The 23,037-nt window shown below is 38.5% G+C and overlaps 1 protein-coding gene across 4 annotated transcripts in view; it reads left to right on the plus strand.

Annotated features, from left to right (window-relative positions):
• LOC121168093 (receptor tyrosine-protein kinase erbB-4) overlaps positions 1 to 23,037 on the plus strand; it is a 984,643-nt gene that overhangs the window by 815,682 nt on the left and 145,924 nt on the right. For all 4 annotated transcript variants that reach the window (XM_040997858.1, XM_040997859.1, XM_040997862.1 and 1 more), the window contains exon 20: positions 19,719 to 19,904. In XM_040997858.1, coding sequence (XP_040853792.1) covers positions 19,719 to 19,904 — 186 coding nt within the window. The remainder of the gene's footprint in view (positions 1 to 19,718; positions 19,905 to 23,037) is intronic.

A 23,037-nucleotide genomic window follows, 5' to 3' on the forward strand; every position in this document is an offset into this window, starting at 1 on the left:
GGGTCTCCCAACAGGGTACAGAGGACCAAGGATCTGGGCTGTATTCCACTGCTTTCCCAAGCACAATAGGAGGGCACAGGATCACAAGCATGATAGGATGTGAACCTAGGTGGGATCCCAATGCACTACAATGCTGCCCCTTCTGTTTCCTTTTCCAGAACTGCTTAGCACAACAGTCAACCCTTTTCAATTCTAATGTCAACATGTTTACTAAATCATGGCCTCAGGAGATTGATGAGTTGCATAAATAAAACAAAATATCAAATGGACCTGTACTAACATGAAATTTAGCAGGATTGGGATGGGAGTGGACAGTGCAGTTACAGGACAAAGTAGGGTATGGGAAAAAGTGCAGCTAGTTGTAAGGATGTCGGAAAGAGAGATGCTCAAATTGGGAGTCTACTTAGAGGCCAAGAGCATCCTACTGCACAGAAAGAGGGTTAAAACTTAGCAATTCTCTCCAGACAGCGCAGAAGAGGTTTTTACCTGGTGTGTGGATTAGGCTTTCTTTATCGTCAAGTCAAATTTCTCTTGATCCTGTTGTGTTTTAGAGGGTCAAATAGGAATAAAAGTGAGAAATCTCAAACTAGAGATTCAGAACTACAAGTCATGATTCTTTTAAATGATGTCTGCCTTTGGCAAGCCAGGTACTTATTTCAGATTCTGCTGGATGCAATATGCCTGCTGGAGTCCCATTACCAGGACTGGCAGTTTGGTTTAGCGGCAGTGTGGTGATAAAAACATCCCTGGAGACACCAACATCCCATGAGCAAGAACCTGGATTTGAGTTCTGGCTCCACTTCTGTTTCCAGCTTCCTGCTAATGCACGCCCTCGGGGGATGGAAAGTGATGGCTCAGATACTCGGTTCCTTGGCACTCATGTTGGAGACCTGGATTGAATTCCCAGCTTCTGTCTTGGGTTTGGCACAACCTTAGCTGTTGCCGACACCTTGGCAGCAAAAAAGCAGCTGGAAGATCTCTTGCTGACTGTGAAATTAATAAAATAAAATAAATGATAAAAACCAAACTGTCATTACCTCTCTGTTGGAAAGTAGCTACTGAGCCAATTTCTTGGTTACCAACTTTTCTGTGACTCATCTAACAAACATTGCTGCCCAATTATAATAATTCTTTGATCAGGATTATTCAGTAGACCTCATTTATTTATAAATTACAGATGCTAGCCACCATTTAAAATCCTCCAAGCCAGATTACCAACTTCCCAGGTTTTTTTAAGCTAGATTTCTTTCAGTGCAAAACATTTTTGAAATCTGTGAACTTGCTTTTATAATATGCGTGTTCCATGAACTTTAGTTGTTATTGCTCTTATCTGTATTTTTACTATCATCAAAGGAAAATAAATACCTAAATAGAAACTAGATGAATAAATGAAAATGGCTTTGTTTAACTTTCTTGGACAAAATTTGTCTAAATATGTTCAGTGAGTACAAGGAAAATAATTGGATGTTATCTGTATTAAGGAAAAAACTGTGAAGAAGGTTATTCAAAACCTCATATGAATCTTGTGTTCTCTCGTATATCATATTTTCCTGAAGTGGAACTATTTGTATTCCTAATGCATTCCACACTTTCCTGCTTTCTTAGCTTTTGAAAGGAAAAAAAAAAGTAATTGTACAATTGAACTGTTTTGTCATACAACGCAAGATGATCAAACTAAGATTTCTGGTTGGGTGTTACTGATCTTCATTAGATAGCTCAGTGTGGGTGTTTGATGTCACACAGCTACATCCCAGGGCCTACCCTGGAAAGAGCTGCTGACTAAGCATCTATACCTTACTCTCCCCTTTATGCCATCTTACTAGTGTTATCTACGTCTTTGCTTGGGGTGTCCTTACCTGTTACAAATACGTCAAATGCTCTTGAAAAAACATTTCTTTGATTGAATTCAGTCAATTTGATTTATTTTCAGCTGGAAGGTAAATCCTCTCATAATTGGTTACAGGAAGTTTTCATCATAAGTGTTCATACTAATTGCTAATGTCTCTTACCTTTAAAAAGACACTGATTTTGATGAGTTTTGCCAAGATATTAGATAAGTAAGAGTAGAATATGTGTCTTTAATTTTTCTTCCCTTGTGCAGTATTTAAGTATGCTCCATCAATATCAGTAATAAGCTGATAAACAAATGAAAGGCTGGTTAACTAATTCCTGAAAATGCTCCCCAAAATCAATTCATAATTTTAAAAGGGGTACATACAAAAATAATGAATAGATGGCCTATTGCTGGTGAAGACTATCATGGCTGTGACTTGAATTCTTTTGGAGTAACCTTTATAGAAACTCAAGGTACCATCTAATTCCAAAACATCAGTCGATTTTCAGTAGCTCTTTTCAAATGACCAGATGCTACTGGATATCTTCTCACATAGAATTTTTTATTAAGTACTCCACTTTCCACTGTAGCTTTCTAAACACCCCCTACCTTTCCTGACCCCAGCATGTGTCTAGACAGAAAGCCACACTTTCCTTTCACACACAGCCTCCTGAAGACAGGGCGTTATAGCAGTAAAGGTCTTTTTTGGCACAAAATACTGTCTTTCAGCATTTATTCTGAGTCCATTTGGTTGAATAGGTGATATTATTTACTGTTGCAGTATTAAGATAACAGCAAAAAAAATAACATTACCAAAAGTTTGTACTTATTGTTGTTATCTCTCACCAGATGCCCTCGTTATCAGAATCAGTGTAGAATATTAAAATCAGGACAATAAAATATTTAATATAAGGACTTGCATACAAGTCATAGTTTCAGATTTAATTTATCTAGTGCCAATAATAAGTTCATTATGGAAGTAGAAGAGATAAGAAATGAATGATAGATAAAATTATTTCTATATATGAATTATCATATATGAACATGCGACTGGTAAGTGAAACATGAAAAGCTTAATTAAGTCACTCTCTATTTATCTTGAGTGAATTGGAAAGAACACAATTTTGCCTGACTCATTATTAGTGATCTGAGACATTGTATTAATTACAAAGATGGTGGGGGAGATATTCTAGTTTTATTTAATTATGTATTGTTACATGTCTTTCGTATAAATATCATTAATTAACTGAGTTTATACCTGCAGACTAAAAGCACACTATACAACTTTCTTTAAAGATGAAGTATCTTGGAAAATATTATTCCTTATTAATTTTAACATTTGTCACAAATTAACAAATAAAGGGCCAAATGATTAAGTAAGAGCCATTGCCACCATTATTAGGTTGTGATCTATTTTAAGCCCAATATAATTATTTAAATTGTAGATTGATCACTCTTAAAATAGTTTTTCTCTCTACTAAGAATATCACATATAAAAGTAATTTAGCATTTACTTTTGGAGGATTGATTTTAATAAGTTGTGCTCACTTGATTTGTAAAAAAAAAAAAACAAAAAAAAAACAAAATCAAACGATAGCATCTGCTACAATGTCCATCTTGTACAGATTCACTCAAATGGTTACTCTTACAATGAATAGTCTGGTTAGGACACTAAGATGTCCAACAGATATGCTGAATCTACCTGAGTGACAGTTATGACCCTAGAAGTGACAACTTCATAAAGAGTCTGGCCTGCAAATACAGTCCCAATCCCATTTTATTTACTTCCAAGCATTAGGATATTGGCAAATGTCTTTTGCATTTTAAATATGTCTTCTTATCAGAAAATTGACAAAAAAAATCTGCTGGACAAGTTTGTCCTGAAATCTCAATAATTTCAAATATAAAATCAATAGCATTGTTCCAGATGCAGTTCAGCAAACAGTAATGATTGCTTTACTACCTGATGGGATTCTCCGATATGTAACTTTAGGAGGGGCAAAGGTGTAATTATAAGGAATCTTCACAAATTCACAGAAAATCTATCAATCTCAGTACTTTGTGTACCAAAAAAAGAAACACTTAGCTTTTGTTTCATTTTCCATGCTCTTTTAGAAGTACACTTTTGATAGAAACTAAAACACTGTAAGTGGAAGAATCCCTCTAGAATTTTTTTAAATTTATTTGTTTATTTGAAAGGCTGAGTAAAGAAAGAGTGAGAGTCAGAGACCCTCCTTCTGCTGTGTCACCCCCTAATAGCCACAATGGCAGGAGCTTGGCTAGTCTGAAGCCAGGAGCCAGGAGCTCACTCCTGGTCTTTCATGTGGGTGCAAGGGTTCCCAGCCACAATATCTTGGAGTTGGATGTGGAGTGAAGCAGCAGACTTTTGAACCAGCAGCCATTTGAAAAGCCAATGCAACAGGAAACATTACGCACTGAGTTATAGCATTGGCCCTTAGAAATGTGCCTTTGTGTGTGTGTTTTTAAAAGTTTAATTATTTTGGGTCCGGCGCAGTGGCGCAAGTGGTTAAGGTCCTCACCTTGCACGCCTAGGATCCCATATGGGCGCCGGTTCTATCCCGGCGGCCCCGCTTCCCTTCCAGCTCCCTGCCTGTGGCCTGGGAGAGCAGTCGAGGACAGCCCAAGGCTTTGGGACCCTGCACCCGCGTGGGAGACCCGGAAGAAGCTCCTGCCTTCGGATTGGCATAGTATGGGCCGTTGCGCTCACTTGGGGAGTGAATCATGGGGCGGAAGATCTTCCTCCCTGTCTCTCCTCTCTGTAAATCCGCCTTTCCAATAAAAATAAAATAAATCTTTAAAAAAAAAAGTTTAATTATTTTATTGGAAAGAGATTTATAGAGAGAAAGATCTTCCATCTGCCATAAGCTGGTTCACTCCCAAAAGTGGTCACAATAGCCAGAGCTGAGCTAATCCAAAGCCAGCAGCCAGGAACCTCTTCCGAGTATTCCATGTGTTTGCATGGCCCCAAGTCTTTGGGCCATTCTGGAATGCTTTCCTAGGCTACAACAAGGAGCTGGTTGGAAAGTGGAGTAATTGGAATTAGACACTGGCCTCCATATGGGATCCAAGAACTTGCAAGGTGAGAATTTAGCCACTGAGCCATTGTGCTGGGCAATAGAAAGCTTTTTCATGTACAAGATGAAAAAGTGAAAACTATAGCTATATCAGATGTAAATCGCTTTTGTTTCTTCCTTCATGATTAATCTGCAGGCTGGAATGATTTATTCTAGCTGTAGTATGGTTACAACACGATGCAGCATCTTCTTTTGAAGATCTTTGTTGGAGTTGGCTGAACTTGTCCTCGTGTGATAGTCCTCTGTGTTTTTCTTGCTCTCACATGTCAAGATGGATCCCCAGGCTATGAACTATCCTTGAGTTTGGTATAGGAATTCACCAGTATTCCTTGATTACTCTTTTATATAGAACAAATCTATATAATCATTAAGTTCTGTTGTAACTCTAAAACCTTCTTTTGACCCTTTCCCAACACCTTATGTGTCCTTGGAAAGTTTTTGTCTATTTTCATGCTTTGCATTTTTAATGTAAAATATATTGTAAAGCATTATATTCAATGTAAAGCACTAGACTTTAAAATTTCAAATTACCACTCACCCTGTACCTCACACTTTTTTTTTTTTTGGATTCTAAGTCATACATTTACTGCTTAAAGATTTCATTCTCTCAGTTATAATCAGCTCCATAAAAATTTAACAACACTATACTTTCTCATCTAACTGTTCTGTATATTTGCTAATTTCTGAATGAATTTAAAGTAGCTATATCATTTGAATTAGAATAGTATGGGTAGAGGTAAGTAGATTTGGTAACAACATCAAATTAATGTATTTATTTGAATTATTTAGTTATTTATTCGAACATTGATTTGGGAAGCAGAGAGCAAGAGTTCCCCTATATTGTGGTTCAGTACCCAGATGCCAACAATGGCTGTGCTGGGCAGACTAAGGATAGCAGCCAGGATCTCCATTCAGGTCTGTTGTGTGAGAGACATGGACCCGACTACTGGGCCAACAGCTACCTCCTCCCAGGCTGGACACTGAGAGGAAGCTGTAATTGAGAGTGGAGCTGGAACTCACCCCAGGTACTCCAGCATGAAATGTGGACACCCTAAGCAGCATCTCACCTGCTACACCAAACGTTGACCCCAATTTTAAAAATACATATGAGGGCAGGGCACCAGTGCTTTATCTCATCTATTCTTCCCCAGAAAATAAGTTTGTATTGCCTGAAGCCCTGAGCTGAGAACGGTTTTGTGTCCTCCTTCTTGTCAGGAAGGAAAGTAGATGGTGATTCTGTCAGTTTCCTGTAGCTGTTGTGACAAATGACTGCAAACTCAATGACTTAAAAGAAATGTATCACAGACGGACATTTGAAGTCAAGATTTTGGGAGGACAGCACTGCTCCAGGAGCTCTAGGGGAAATCTGTTTCATGCCCAAACACTCCAGTTGTGCTTTGGCGTATGGATGAGTCCTTCCATTGTCTGCCTCCTTCATCTGTTGCTTTCACCTGTTTGGAACCATGCCTGCTGTCCCTCTGTGTTTTTTCCATAAGGATACATTTCATAACATTTAATATCTGCTTGATCAAGATGATCCAATGTCCCTTTTCCCAAATAAGATAATATTCACAGGTTCCTGGGAGTAGGATGTAGGCATGTTTGGAAGCTATTAGCAAACTTCCATAAGAGATTGATCAACACTGTCTGTCATGGACATGGGGAGGAGGTTCTTGATTGCATTTGTGACTTATATCTGTCATTAGGCATCTAATCTCTTGAATTTCAAAGTAAGCGTGGGGTTAGGTGACTTACTTGTACAAGATTGCATTAGAAGAATGTCAATCAGAAACACATGGCAAACCGGATAGGAGAAAGTGAAGATCATATTGAAAAAGAGTTTTCATAAAGGTATGAACAGGGCATAACCCTAAGTCTAGTAAAGGTACTACTGGGTCAGAAAGGGATCATTAGAAGGCTACCCTGAATTTAGGATTAACTATGACCTGTGGTAGAGTTGTAGGGGAGAGAGAGGCTGGGGATTACCGTTAACCTCACTCTTCTGCTGTTGTTTTTCGTTGGCTGAACCCAAAGGCAAGGTGAGGAGCAAGATGGACTTTTATTGTCATTCTTTGGGTTCTGTCTTGCTGAGCCATGGACAGAAAAGGAAAGGGAAAAGGAGGGACCAGGAGATATGTACAGGTCAACTTGCAAGTCATTAATGCCACAGAAATATAATTAAGTTTCTTTGTTTCAACATTGCCTGTATTTTCAGGCCATCAAATTAAATCAACAATGTTTATTGGGTACACATGATGCTAAGGATATGTATGTAGCCATTCAGGAAATGTAAAGGATTTTTTTTAATGAGTTACAGCAAAAACAGACTGAGGTTAATAAAACAAAAGTGTTTTACGATGATGAGGTAAGCTTCAATTTAAGTGAGGTATGGAAAGAAAACATACATGGAAGGCTGTGTGTTTGATTGCATAACATGCTGATACTTCAGAATAGTCAACTAATAACATTTGGCAGGTCATTAGCTATGTACTTAAGTGGAAGATGGTAGAAATGTGAATGCCAAATCTGAATCCAAGATTTCAAAACTGAATTCTAAAATGTTTGTGCAACTCGTTAGTAAAACATACTAGGTAAGCTGCAATGGGGAAATCATTTATTTTGTATCTCATTTTTGATAGCTAGTATTATTTCAAGATGACCAGAAGGTTTTTGAAATATGACTCCTAAATTGGACTAGATGGGAAAGGCACAATATCACAAAAGATTTTTTTCATTTATTCATAAAATTTTATCCTTGCTGTGAGCCATATATTCTGCAAAGATTTGGTGGTGAAACAATGAATATGATTGACAACATTACTACCTTCAGATAAATATACCATACTTTGAATTGCTAAATATAATAAGATATATATTATAATATAGGTGGTATACATATATTAAAACCTATTAGCACAGGTTCAGGAGTGACAGTTAAAATTATAAGGCTCATAGAGAAGGGCTAGAATAGAAACACAGAATTTTCATACTTTAAACGGAATGTGTATTTTGATTTTTATACTGAATTTTATTTTCTTCCTTAAAGGAAAAATGCTATGCAGCTTACATTGCTTCAAACTACCTTAGACCATGGCAAGTCACAAGCAAAGCACAATTAATGCTATGTTTCTGACAACTCTGTCACATTTTAAAGCTGCAAAATGTTTCCATTACTTGGGCTTTAGAAAACGAATCTATATTTAAGGCAAAGATTGCAGAATAAGGCAAGTAATATTAAATAAAGCCATAGTAGCATTTCCACATCCAAGGTATGAGAGCAGTTACCAACACTGGTAACAAGAACACTGAGAGAGGGAAGAATTTTAATAGAACAATATACTAACAACAGCCACTAAGGAACATTTTTTAAAAAGGGTGGTAGGTGAGAGGAGACAAAAAAAAGCAAGGCCAGAAAAAGTTAAGAATGAGAGCACAAACGTGTTGACTTTGGTGAAAAGGAGGGAGTAAGTGTGATTTGAGTAGTAGCAATTTGGAGAGTGGCAGGAAAAAAAAAAATACATGCACGAAGAGTGGATAAACATTAAATGAATAAAAAAAAGCAGGGTATTTATAAACATTCCCAGTATAGAAATGGGGCAGAATTGAAGGAACCTGAATGTACTTGTCTGTACAGGGAAGTTGCCAGTAAGGTGTGAATTTGACATTGTACTAAAGTCAAATGGCAGTGTAGTGATGGCTAAGGATTAGGAAGAAAATAATACCAAGAGTACTGGGGCCAGCACTGTGGCATAGTGGGTTAGGTGGACCTGTAAAGCAGACATAATACAAGAGTGAATGCAGGTTTGAGTCCCAAATGCTCCACTTCTGATCCAGCTTGCTACTAATGGGCTTCAGAAAGCAGCAGCAGAAGGTCCAAGTTCTTGGGCCCCTGTATGCATGTCAGAGACCAGATGGAGCTCCTGACTCCTGGCTTTAGCCTGGCCTAGGCCCAACCAATAGCAACATAGCCCTTTCCGGAGTCAAAATTAGATCTCTTTCTTTCTCTCTCTCCGTCTCTCCCTTTGCTTTTCAGTAAGTGAAATAAACATAAACAAACAGGATTACATCTTACATGGCAGGTATTGAAAAGATACAAGGCCTCTTTTGTCCAGATATTCATGCCAAAGTGAAGTAAGTATTCAATAAGAAGTTAAAAATGAGCCAAAATTGTGGCAAAGTGAATTAAACTCCAACATGAAAGGAAAATTCATAGCAGAGAGCAGCTGTTCAGTTCCAGCTGCCGTGCTTCCTGTTAGCTTTTTACTGATGTGCCCAGGAAGACAGTGAAAGATGACCCAGGTAGGGCCCAGCAGCATGGCCTAGCAGCTAAAGTCCTCACCTTGAACGCGCCAGGATCCCATATGGGTGCTGGTTCTAATCCCGGCAGCTCCACTTCATATCCAGCTCTCTGCTTGTGGCCTGGGAAAGCAGCCGAGGATGGCCCAAAGCCTTAGGACCCTGCACCCGCATTGGAGACCTGGAGGAGGTTTCCTGGTTCCCAGGTTCTGATAGGTGCAGTACCGGCCGTTGGGCTCACTTGGGCAGTGAATCATTGGATGGAAGATCTTCCTCTCTGTCTTTCCTCCTCTCTGTATATCTGACTTTGTAATAAAAATAAACCAAAAAAAAAAAAAATCAATAAAAAGACCCAGGTAAAAGGTCCTTTGCCTCTTGTGTGGAACAATGCAGGCTTGAGTCCTGAGTTCAGCCTGGCCCAGACCTGCTTTGCAGCCATTTGGAATGTTAACCAGCAGATGAGCAATTTCTCTCTTTCTCTCCATCCCCTTCATTTTCTTTCTTTTTCTGCGTGTCAGTCTATCTTTCTAATAAGTAAATAAATAAATCTTCAAAAAGAAACTAAAAACTAAAATAAACTGCATTTGGGGAGACTCAAAGTAGGAAATTTAGGCTAAATCCCCATTAATCTGTGCTTTTCTCCAATTAATGTTTTAAGATTTGTGAATGAAGATGGATTCACGTTTAGCTGGATTGACCAAATGGATGCATTGTTATAATTGCAACCGTTAATTAGGTTACGGCGGAGGTGGATGAAGACAAACGTACCAGGAATTTGAAGATTTATGAAAAATTCATTCTTCTTTCCATGATTGCATGAACCTCCATGGATTTGGCCCTATATGCCCCACCTGAAGTTTCAATTTAATCTCTTACTATGACAGCCCTGCTAACTTCCAGGCATGCACGCCACCTAAGATATGCCAAACTGTAAGAGCTTGGTTTGTCTTGAATGTTGTAGAATTTAGAATTTGCGTATTTGACTTCTCATAAATCACATCTCTGGACACATTTCCTACTGACTTTTATCTAAAGTAGACTTGAGTATGGCTTAGACCATACTATGACAAAGGTATGACAACGTCCTGTTTGTTTTCTCCAAACCACCTAAGACACTTTGCAGTTATGTATCCTATACTTAATGGTTTTACTGCTCACCAGCAGCCTTTCCCAGTTGGGTAAAAATTCCCTGAACATTGAGATGATAACTGTACAGACTTGACTTGGTCATAGTGGCAGGCACGTAGTGAGCATACTTTTAGGTCTGTGAGTAGATAGCTAAAATGATAGTGATTACAAAAGGAATAGACAGAAATGCAGTGCAGTGAGAGGTCTGGGGGAGAGGGAAATATTGCAATCATAAGATAGCATTCTATGTTATGCAATTCATCATTGAGTAGCTCAGTTAAATACAAAATCTAACATTTGTGCATACAAGGGATGAATATTGAAAAAGGAAGCTGGAAAACTGATGACTTCAAAGTTTAAAACAGGGTTTTATCTTGTTTTTTTTTTTAAGTTATTCATTTTTATTGGAAAGTCATACTTACAGAGAGAAGGAGAGACAAAGATCTTCCATGCACGGTTACTCCCCAAATGGTTGTTTCTTTCAGGTTTCCCATGGGAGTTTCCCAAGGCTTTGTACCATACCCCATTGGTTTCCCAGGCCACAGGCAAGCAGGTGGGTGGAAGTGGAACAGCCAGGACAGGAACCAGTGCCCCTATGAGATCTCAGTGGTTGGAAGGGGAGGATTAGCCAATTGAGCCCTTGTGCCAGGGCTGGAAGGGTTCTATTTTGAATTTTAGAGTACAAAAACAAAACAAACAAGAACAGGTAAAAGCATTCAGTGTGGTGGTTAATGATGTATGCACCCTATATTGGTGCACCTGGATTCTATTCCTGCTTCTAGCTCCTAACGGTAGATTCTTGCTAATGAGAAACCCATGATGCCTTGAGTAACTATGTTTCTGTGACCTGCATGAGAGATCTGGATTGAATTTCTGGCTTCCAACATTGGCCCCAGCGTAGACTCAGCTGTTGTGTCACCTGGAAATGATCCAGTAGATGGGAACTCTGTCTCACTGGTTTTTTTCTCAAATGAGTAAATCAATAAATAATTTCTAATTATACCATGAATTGGAAAGAAATATTATGACCATTGAATGACATGGATGAACTTGCATTGTTCAGCCTATTAATTCAGCTTACTCACCTGCTTGCAGAGATTATATTTATAGACATGCATGGAAAGATGCAAAGTTCATTTATTTTGTTATGTGGGTGCCATTTGTAGAAAATAGAGTTGGAGCACAATATGATGGGCCAGTGGTTTGGTTTCATTCTTCATCATTGCGTTCATTATCTTCCTCTTTTTCTTCTTCCTTCTCATCACCCTGACTATCTTTAATGGCTGCATTTATTTCAAACATTCCCAAATCTGCTGACTTGCAGAAAGCACATTTCTTATGTCTATGTTAATGATTTCTATTTTCTTTCCTTCTATCCCCCTTTTTTATCTTCTTATCCCTGAAACAATAAGATTTTCCCAGTTTTCAGCTTGAGGGTTTTGAATTAATGGCCCATAGACATAATGAAACATTGAAAAGGTTGGCTGAAGTTAACATTTTTTTTTTTTTTACAAAATAGCCCATGGGTTTTATGTCCATATTTATTTTCTTTCCTTTGTCTGAGACCACTGACCAATATAAAGGAGAAAACAAGTTGAAGTGGCAAGGTATAAATAACTGATGGCTGGGCAAAATGATCCCTTAATGTGAAAAATGGCATTGCTCACTTGTATTATTGTACAGAAATATCTTCTCTTCAGAACAAAAATAGAGCTACAAATAGCATATGGCCTGAGACTAATAGCATGCATGCTCTAGTGTTTTGTGTGTACCTTTGTAATCTCTTGGTAGTTTGAAAAAATATATATGTCATTATTCAAGGCAGCCCTAATGATAGAGAAAGATGTTTTTATTTCAGGATGTTTAGCATAACACCTGTTAGAGTCTTCTCCTCTGTCTAATGAAAAAGCTTCTAATGCACCTACAGGAAAAAATTTTAAGAAACAAAAATGGGGGGAAAAAAAGACATGGGATAATTTTATCCCTGGAAAAACAGATAACGTACCTGCCAAGGTGTATTTCTTCCCGTGACCTTTGAAAAAACACTTTCTAGCGGCAGCAGCAGAGATTGCAAAATCGCTTGCGTGGATCCCACAGAGAGATCAGAAACAGAGAACATTATTAATTTTTACACAAAGTAATTTATTGAAAAAACCCGCCATGATTAAAATATTGATTTTTTTCCTTTTCCATGCCATTCATTTCACTAAATGAATCCACATTCCCTTTCTTTATCTATTCCCCTATCCTCCAAAAAAGCCATCTGCTATTTCTTTTATGAAAAAAAAAACCTACAATTAGTGTCTTGTTCCTCTATTCTTTTTCAAAAAAAGAGAACTATTATGCAAATACTCTGCAATTTGGTTTCAAATACTCTTTGTAGTGTGATGAGCAATTTTCCTTAATACAAACCCATCTTTTTTGCCAGGACTTACTAATGGATTTTTTAAAAGAACTTTCCTGCAAGTTTTTTACACTTCTCTAATGTAAACTTTTCAAATGCATATTAAGAATGGAAGTATAATTATTTAGTCGGGAAAAAAACCAATATTTTTGCAAGGGTTTTGCATGTTTCATCCTGAAGAAGGCTGCGGTCACTTCAACATCTTTTTCTACCTTAAATTTCATTACTCTCTGCTTAAATAACTTATACTTGATATTAGACTTAGTAAAAAATGATATTAAAAGTCAATGTTCTTTGTTTTGTTTTTTTCTCAAAGCGCATTCTGCGGGATGACAATTTGCCAGTAAACAAAAGTGCGCTTTTTTTTTTCTTGGTTTCCCCTAGAAACTAAACAGTAAAGGAACCCAAGTCTTTCACATAGGTGTCTGAGATATTCCACTGCCTGCTTTTTGGTATAAGCATCTTGTGTGGAATGGTATTGGAAGGGACCCAAAGTTTACTTTGTTTTTTTGTTTGTTTGTTTGTTTTTAACTATCATAGGAAGTGACCTTTTCAGTGAGACTCAGAAATCCTGAGTGTAGACACTGAGCTCACTTCTATGACCTGGAGCTGTAATCCCCATCAGCCTTCATTCTCTCATGTCAGAATTGAGAACTGTTGTTTTGGGGCTACTCCGTATGATTACAACGAAGATTTAAAAATGGATGTATGTGATTAATTTTGTGCAAGGTTACTCAGATAGATACTTGATGCAGACATTAACATTAACCACAAGGCCTGGAAGTTCTTATTTCTTATAGTAGCTTTACCCGGGATGCTTGTCATTGCTGCTTCCTAAATTCCACTTCTAGCCCTGAACCCCTTGGTGTGGACCCACGAAAGCTGCGCTTGCGAGAATAAGCACAGTAATAAGCGCAGTAATTTTAAAACTGAGAGCTTCCAAAAAAAAATGCAGAATAAATTCAGTGTAAATGTAAGAGATATCCAATACTTGTGATTATTTCTTATTTTGTATTAAATAACTGACATATTTAATGTGAGTAGAGTTTGCTCCTTCAGTGGTTGGCATGTGTGTGTTTACATCTGTGCATGTTGCCCCCCGAGGAGGAGCTCTCAGGTACGCCTTGTGGAATCCAAGCAGTCAGGACTAATTGAATAGTAGGTCATTTACTTCCTTGCACACCTTTTGTGACTACATTAATTTCACATGTTACTAAAGAACACAGCAAATGAAACAAAGATGTTTCAGCTCGTGGCTGCAGATGGGGCCACATGACTGACTACATCTGCAATTCCTGGGTTTCCTGGGTGGCCGAAGGCCCCAGGGAGGACATCGACTTCCTCGCAGCCATCTGGGAAACACTGATCAGCATCTGCCACAAAGCCTCAGGAAGGAGTACCTAAGAGTGCTACATCTTACTAGCTCACCGTTCTAGTTGGCCTTGTTTTTCTCAAGCTGTGTACTTGCAATATTCCACTCTTCTTGCTTAAAAAGTAAAATGTCAGACCTCTCATGAAACTGCCTGCACCTGAGAAACCTACCTAATTCCCTCCAAATGATGAAAGACATTGCTTTTTGCAGTGGTGGTGTCATTTTCCCCGCTTCCCTTTGTAAGCCTGCACCGCCCCTCGCTCCCTCCTCCTGGACAGACACAGGAGCATGGCTTCTGTCAGTATTTCCTGTATACACTGTAATGCCACCTGTGCTGTGTAGTCAGTGATTTTCCTTTCTTGACATTATCTTTGTATTTTACTTAAATTCATTTCCTCTCTTACTTGAGCTTGATTTTCTCTGCACCTACCACTGTTTTGACTTTCACCTGCTACAAAAATAAATCTCCATTAATGTATTTTAAACTCATTAGTTATTCTCTCTACTCCTACGTCATAGGTCCCAGAGTACCATGCTCTCTGCCAGCCAAGGCTGGCTGTTATCACAAGGGGTGCACAGAGTTTACTTTGGAATGTCCTTTAATACCATTTTTGGATCGTTAAAAAAAGTTTATTTGAAAGTGAGAGTTACAAAGACACACACATACACAGACTGAAGAGAAAAACAAAGAGTAAAAGGGAGAAAGAGGGAGAGAGAGAGCACTCTTTCATCTGCTGGTTCACTCTGAAGATGGTTGCAGAGGCGAGGCTTGGGAAAGGTCAAAGCCAGCAGATGCAGATGAGCCCATGATTCAGGTCCCACATCTGAGTGGCAGGAACCCATTTATTTGGGTCATCTCCTGCTTCTCCCAGGCCATTAGTAGGGAACAGGATTGGAAGTGAAGCAGCCAAGACGCCTCAATTGATTTGTTTCGCCTGCGCATTTAAGAATCTTTTCTTTATGTTCGATTGAAGACAGCTTGGTTATCAGGTGTTGTGGTGAAGATGACTTTTGGTCAACACTAATGGGAGTTCTGTGCCCCTCCTGTATTCTTAATCTATTTTCATTTATTATTTCATTGTAAAGATGTTTTAAATATTTTATTAGTATTTATTTTTATTGGAAAGGCAGATATACAGAGAGAAGGAAAGATAGAGAGGAAGATCTTCCATCCAATGTTTCACTCCCCAAGTGGTTGCAGTGACCAGAGCTGAGTCAATCCGAAGCTAGGAGCCTGAATCTTCTTCCAGGTCTCCCACATGGGTGCAGGATCCCAAGACTTTGGGCCATCTTCAACTGTTTTCCCAGGTCACAAGCAGGGAGCTGGATGGGAATTGGGGCCGCTGGGGCTAAAATGAGCTCCGATATGGGATCCCGGGTGTGCAAGGTGAGCGCTTTAGCCACCTGGCTACCACACTGGGCCCGCCACTGGATTTTCAATTTGCTCCATTGTGGCTTCATTTCTAATAATACTTCATGATTTTGTTTTTTTATAGTGTTGCTGTTTCTTGCGTGACATATGCCTTGAATTCCTTCATGTCCTTGTTGTTGATAAGAAGCTTTATAATGAGTTTTTTAAAAATTCTTTATCCCTGATTTTGATGTATTCCTCAGTTAATTCGGAGATTGGCAAAGGCTTTCCACTCCTTCGTAGAGTGATCTTCAATAATATGTATTGTGCCTTTATCTCTTTTTTTTTTTTACTGCCTCCTTAGGGCAGGTTTCTAAGCTGTGTCAATCACAGGTCTATAGTTCAATTTTACTTATTGCATTTGGTACCCAGTTCTTTGTTTGCAGTCACTTGTGCCACTCCTTCAGTGAGTGTTGGATCTTAGCTCTTGTGTTAGGCTTCCACTCTGGTCTCTATAGCCCCAGCTCCTTGATCACCACTCTCAACTTCCTGTGATTCTGTGCTATGGCTGTACTGTTGTTTGTACATGTCTCTTCCTGTTTGAGCAGTTTTCAGGGATAGGGAGACACCAGGTGTCCTAAATAGTTAGGCTGTTAGTGGTGCTGATCTTGCTGGAACTTGCTGGCCTTTGCTTTGAGGGCCACCTGGACCTATTTTGACCCATAGGATGCCAAAGTCAATATTATTTTTGATGTGGGATCAGTGCAGTGCACTGAGCTGGAAGTGAGTTAGCTCCCAGCTCAGCGCATGTACAGCTCACTGCTGTCCCTCCGGTCCCACAGCCTTTGCCCCACTGTACTAGATGGTACCTGATATGCCACTCCTGCAGTTCTTCATCTGCTGGCCATTAGATCTGGGGGCTACCTGGACCCATTTTGGGTGGAACCTGTAAGATGCTACCTTGGTGCAATGCACACTGAACCCCAAATGATTTTGCTCCCATCTTATTGCATGCATAGTCCCATCCCACAGCCTTTGCCTCTGTACACAAAATAGTGTCAGGTATTGCTTTAGTGTGGTTTGGGGCTGTTAAATCTAACCTGTTGCACAGCCTGTTTGGGGTCTGTTGCTCTGTCTCTGCTCCTGGCCAAATCAAACAGATCAGCAGGACAGGCAGTTTTTTTGCCTGGATTCACCTCCTGAGCTCTTGGTGAACTCCCCTTCCCACCTGGCTGCTGCTGGACCTCCAGCCACTGAGCTCAGATCACTGCTCACCGACTGCCACTGAGGTATCTGGTCACTGCAACAACACACTGTTGTCTTTGCTGCTTTCCTGTGTCTGTCAGTCTCCAGGGCCCTTTTGCTGACAGCTTGTCCTCTCCTATATCCTGGAATGTGCCCTCTCTACTTTACATTGGCTGATGATTCTCTGATTCTCTGTCTGTTTAAACATGTCCTTATTCTATTCTGTAACTTTGATTCTGCATAAATTGTATTTAAATATCATGATTCAGGCCTGGCATGGTGGCCTAATGGCTAAGGTCCTCACCTTGAACCCGCTGAGATCCCATATGGGTACCAGTTCTAATCCCAGTGGTCTTGGTTCCCATCTAGCTCTCTGCTTGTGGCCTGGGAAGGCAGTTGAGGATGGCCTGGAGCCTAGGGAGCCTGCACCCATGTAGAAACCTCCTGGCTCCTGGCTTCGGATCAGCTCAGCTCCAGCCATTGTGGTCACGTGGGGGTTGGATCATCAAGCAAACGGTCTTCCTTTCTGTCTCTCCTCCTCCCTGTATATCTGACTTTGCAATTTAAATAAATAAACAAATCTAAAAAAAAATTATGATTCTCTGCAAGGAACTTGAGTGTCTGGGGATTTTGATATTTGCGAGGATCCCAGGGATACCAAGGGACTACTGTCTTCTTTGTTATCTCTCTATACTTTTTTTTTCCCCAGTGAGCACATGTAAGGAAAAAAATTTAAATTTTATGATCTGACATGTCTGATCCTGTTCTGTTCACTCCATTGCTTGGATTTTTGCTGGGTCTGGATTTGTGGACTTAAACAAAACTTTCAGAATTTTGAAGTCATAGAACCAAGGAAGTGAAGGATAATATGTATGAGAGTCACCAAAAGTTTGTAGACGAATAGAATTACAAGTTCCATTTATTTTGCTGAAACAAACATTGTAATATGTATATGGTTTTCTCATAATACGCGTATCTATGACTTACTGGAGCCCTCTCATATTTTCACAATACGTGCAATCCACATGATACTCCTGGTAGCCCTGGAGCAGTCCTGTTTCCCTTGTGCCTATATTTTGAATTAGGTTCTCTCAAGCGTGGAGGTCCTGCCATTTAACTGCTCCCTAAATGTCTGAGCGCAGTCTTTGTGACCCATTTACAGAGGTTTGTGCTGCAAGCACAGCTGGTACACATCATTGCATTGGTTTTCAGAAACTGCCCTTAGCCAGTCACTCCCAAAGTGCAACTTTGAGTCTCTTGGGTTTGACAGGTTAGTTATCACCACGAAGTCACTCCCTCCATGAGTTATTCCGCACCTGTTGTGTTCTTTCTATGACTGTTGGTAGAAACACATTTTTATTCATTCCTCTGTTGTCACTAGTGTGGTTTTTGAAGGAGTGGAAGTAATTTATGTATTTAACCTTCCATAATGTGTTAAATGGAAACTCAGTATAACTTTGTGTCCTTAAATGAGTTGTTAGAAAATGTTCAAGAGTAATGCACTGAATACGTTGTACCTTCACACGAATTAATAAAAAGTTGCCATGTATGCGTGTCACAACCACATATGTGTGTATACCTATCGGCCTACATACATGTGGACATGGAACATACACACACATACACAAGCAAAATAAGCATACACATATATGTTGTCTCTCCTGTTCAGTCCCTCCATTTTTCAGAGTAAGGTGTTTGAAACTACGTGGCAGACAAAAACACTTCATCCACACCTTTTTTCAGGTTTGCCGAAAAGGATTCTTTCAATTCTGCAGGATACTGTTCTCACTCTGTTTGCTTGATATTGATATAGTGTTACATCAAATGTGGTCACTATTCAGATTTTCTCAATTATCCCAATAAAGTTCAGTTTTTTTCTTCTAATCTAGGAGGCGATCAGAGATCCAGCAGGGCACTACCGTTGTCATGGATTTTAACAGGAACTCACACTCTTCTTGGTGGGGCTTGTCACATTGACATTTTTAGTGAGTTCAGGACAACATTTTTGCAAAATGTGCTACAATGTGGATTTCTTTATCATTTGTGACAAGAGTTAACTATTGACAAGAATACCATGTAGCTGATTCTATGTGACTACATATAAGTAGAATTTTACTACCACTCTCATAGGAGAGAAGTGTTATTTTATTTGTATATATCAAACTATAGCAAAGTACATAAGCATATCATTTATGGTTGTGCTTGTCTCAAATTGTAGAAAAAGACACTTAAAGAGACTTGCTGGAGGCTAATGTTTGGATGCACTGAAAAATCTGCATATGTCCACTATTTCCATTTGGTGATAAAAAAACTGAAGCTCACTCTTTCTCATTTCATGATGTAAGAATTGGGAGTAAATGAAATTTTATTATCTCACCCAGCCCTCAAATTTTGTTAATCAATGTGGAAGACATAACTTATAATTTTATTGGCAAAATGAATATGAATAGCAGTAAAATCACAAATAACGTATCATTAAAATATTTGTTTTACTTAAATTGACAATGAGCATGTGTTTATAGTTCTTTGTTTCCAGTTTTACATTTTTTGTCACAGACTGTTGTACGATTTTGTACCAATAACAAATAATACAGATTTTAATCACCTTATCCTACTTGCATATAACTGTACTGTACATATTTTTGTACTACAGAACTAAGATCAAGGCTTAAAAATCTATGGTATAGAACAGGTTTTATTTTAGGTTACTTGAAAGTAAGTAAAAGAAATATTTTTATATTGAAAATAAGAAAATACTGTTAATTTTATACACAATTATTCTGGTTAGGGTTAGCTGGTATATATGTGTTTATTTTTCATTTAATTTCTTGAATTACATAACTTTAAGGATACTAGTAGAGATAATTTTTTTTTATTCTGAATCTGTTTCATTGAGTGAGAGTATGTCTTCACATGCTTATCAGACTCATGAATACAATTCAAGCAAATAAAATGTAGTGTAAGTGATAATATTTTATGTGTTTTTCCTACAGGAAGCTCTGATAATGGCGAGCATGGATCATCCACACCTAGTCCGTTTATTAGGTGTGTGTCTGAGCCCAACGATTCAGTTGGTTACCCAGCTTATGCCCCATGGCTGCCTTTTGGATTATGTCCATGAACACAAGGATAACATTGGTTCACAACTGCTGCTTAACTGGTGTGTCCAGATAGCTAAGGTAAGTGCTGCCGTTTCCTGCAGAAGTGGAATTCTTCGGCTTATTTTAATCTAGAATAGTTTGGATTCAGATGGAATGTTATCTTTCAGTCTGCTTAAATAAAATAAGTGCTATTTGTTTTTATTGAAAGATATGGTTTATTGAAAGATACGGTTACACGAAAACCATAGATTGCTATGCAATCATCCTTTGGTTTCCGTTAGAGGTTACCATGGGAATTCCAGATGATTTTGTCTCTTACATATAGTGCAGTAATCTCCGCCTTTGCATATAGCCTGTGTCCATGTGACCTCTGCACTTTAATCGTCTCCAAATTGTTTATGATATAGAATATATGTAAGTGCTCTATAAATATTGCTTGCTTATATTTTTTAGGGAAAAAATTATAAGAAATGGATCTGTGCAAGTCAATAAAGATACATATTACTTAAAGCATTTTTAGTCCACATTTGGTTGACTCCACCCAGGAGTACCTGGTAGATAGAGAAGGTGGTTGAACTTACCGATTTTTGGATTACTATGCTTTGCTTATGTTCACAAGAGGCCAAAAACGATAGCTTGTTAGTCAGAGGAACAAATGCCTATATTGGATTTGTTTGCCTTTCTGAAGTTCCTTTTGGTTGGTTTAATATGGTAAGAAACAAAGCCAGTAAAGAAAAGTTGAATTCCTTAATTGTTGCAATTTTTAGATGATTTTGTTACAATACCCTGTGTGTTAACATTTGCTATTGCAAATGCTTGTCAAGTTTCCACTGATCCCTAATGATTTGGCTTTGGTATGATGTGAGAGGGCAGGCATGTAACACTCATGAGGTAAGTGGTACGGCAAAAGGGCAGGTGGCTCTCCAGTGCAACGGAAGGCATCTCATCTCTTTCTAGGCACTGTGGTTGGTTGCATATTATCTGAATTTGCCATTTTTCAAAAGGGACAGAATTATGGATATTTCATATGGATTCTCCCAACTGAAATCTTAGCTCAAATCTTTGAGCCACTCATGTGCTAAGCAAAGTACTCACGTTTCATAGTCCATTAGTGCACAACATCTGAAAAGACCGTGTTCAAGCATGTCATTATGATCATGTGTCTCCAGTACATTTCTTGAAACTTTTCTCCTCACAGAAAAATAGGATTGCAGTAAGTCTTAATTTATTATATCAACAGTTACATTCCGTGCATTCTATTGACATTTTCATCTTTGTATTTGTGTAATATAAGTTCCAAATGTTGACTTGGTCATTTTGGTCTATTTCTTTTTATAACATAATGATTAACAGTACATTTAGACAAGTAGAAATTTTATATATCACTCTTAAAATGTAAGGCCAAGAATTATTTAAGGGAAAATCTCAGTGTCATTCTACATATTATAAGTCTCAATTTGCAATTTGGTTTCCTTGTGGATCATGTATTTTGATTTTTGTGAATATTGTGTGATAAACTTGTTATTGTGATTATTCTTTATAAATATTAAATTTGAGATGTAACTCTCCAAAAGCTGATTTATCTTGAGAATTTCTATGATTTATGAAATGAGCTAAATAGGCAATAAAAAAATTCAAGTTATCCTAGTACTGAAACAAAATAAATATTCTGTGTTTTCTTCACAATTAGGTTTTTCTATCATATATATATGTAATTTATATAGTACTCTGTGAGCTAATTATAGAAACCACTTTGAGTTTTCTAAATGATTACCTTGCTTTATACTTTTTTGCCTTTGAAAATATTATCCTCTCTACTTAGAAGTCTTTTCCCACAGCTTTTTATTGCAGAGACTATTTATTTATTTATTTATTTGAGAGGCAGAAAGCAGAGTGAGAGAGAGACAGCACTGATCTGCTTGTTCGTTCCACAGCTGTGCCTGGACAGCCTCATACTGGCATCTGGGAACTTAATCTCCGTCTCCCAGTTGAGTGGCAGGAACCCAACTAATTGAGTTATTACTGTGGCCCTAACAGAAAGCTGGAGTCAAGAGCCAGAACTAAGGATGGAACCCTAGATGTATGGTATGGTTTGCTGGTATTCTAACAGGAATTTTAAGCACCGAGTCAAATGCCTGCTCCTGAGAGTTTTTTGAGTCACACACCTGACCTTTTTATCTGTTCACACTAACTGGACTTTTTTTCCTCTAAGGAGCCTTCCCCAGTCAACATTCCTCCTCAAGCAGAAGTCAGCACTTATACTTCTGTATTCATTTTTGTCATTAACATTTGGAACACACTTTATTATTTAGACTTACATGACAAACTTACTTGTATTGATTATGTAAGACATTATTTAGTCATTAATTCTTCAACAGATGTGTATGTATCCCTATCATTTGCCAGATGCTATGCTCACTGTGGACGTAGACAAGGAATGAACATTCTCATAAGCCCAGTTCTCCCTTGGTACTTTCAAGTATGGGATAACCCTAGCAAGTAAAATCTAAGTGTAGGATGAAAAATTCTGGTTTGGAATTTGAAAAAACAAATTATAGTGCAGAACTGAAAAGAGAGGCCTCTGAATTCCACGAGTGAAGACTTTGGCCAGGGAAATGTTAGGCAAAGGGTGAGTCACAGAGGAGCACCTCGGTATGGTGACTATGGGACGTATTGTTCAGATGGGACACTTTCAGCAGTTGTGCCAGAGATGTCCTAACAGAACAAGGTTTATGGTAACTCAGTTTAGCACAAAAAGTTTGGATTCGATCAAAAGAGCATTATTAATTTGTTAAGGGGCTGACATTGTGGTTTAATGGGTAAAGCTGCCAGCATCCAAAATGGGCACTGCTTAGAGGCCACCAGTCTGCTCCACTTTCAATCCAGTTCCCTGCTAATGTGCCATTTCAGGAATGAACCAGCAGATGAAAAATCTCTCCATTCTCACCTATAGCTTGACCTTTCAAATAAATAAACAAACCTTTAATAGGAAAGAAATTATTAAAATATTTTAACTTAGAATTGACATTATAAATTTTATGATGAAAACAGACCATATCAGTTTCATATGAGGATCAAGAAGCAGAAACAGTTTCAAGATGGAAACAAAGACTAATAAAGAGTCCTAGAGCAACACAAACATCAAGCACGTGGAATAAAAAAGGAGACGGGGACAGAAGTGGGCTTGAATGTGTCTTGAAGAAGGAGGGAT

Source organism: Ochotona curzoniae, unplaced genomic scaffold (genome assembly GCF_017591425.1).
Source record: "Ochotona curzoniae isolate NIBS_2020 unplaced genomic scaffold, NIBS_Ocur_1.0 patch56, whole genome shotgun sequence".
Taxonomy (NCBI): domain Eukaryota; kingdom Metazoa; phylum Chordata; class Mammalia; order Lagomorpha; family Ochotonidae; genus Ochotona; species Ochotona curzoniae.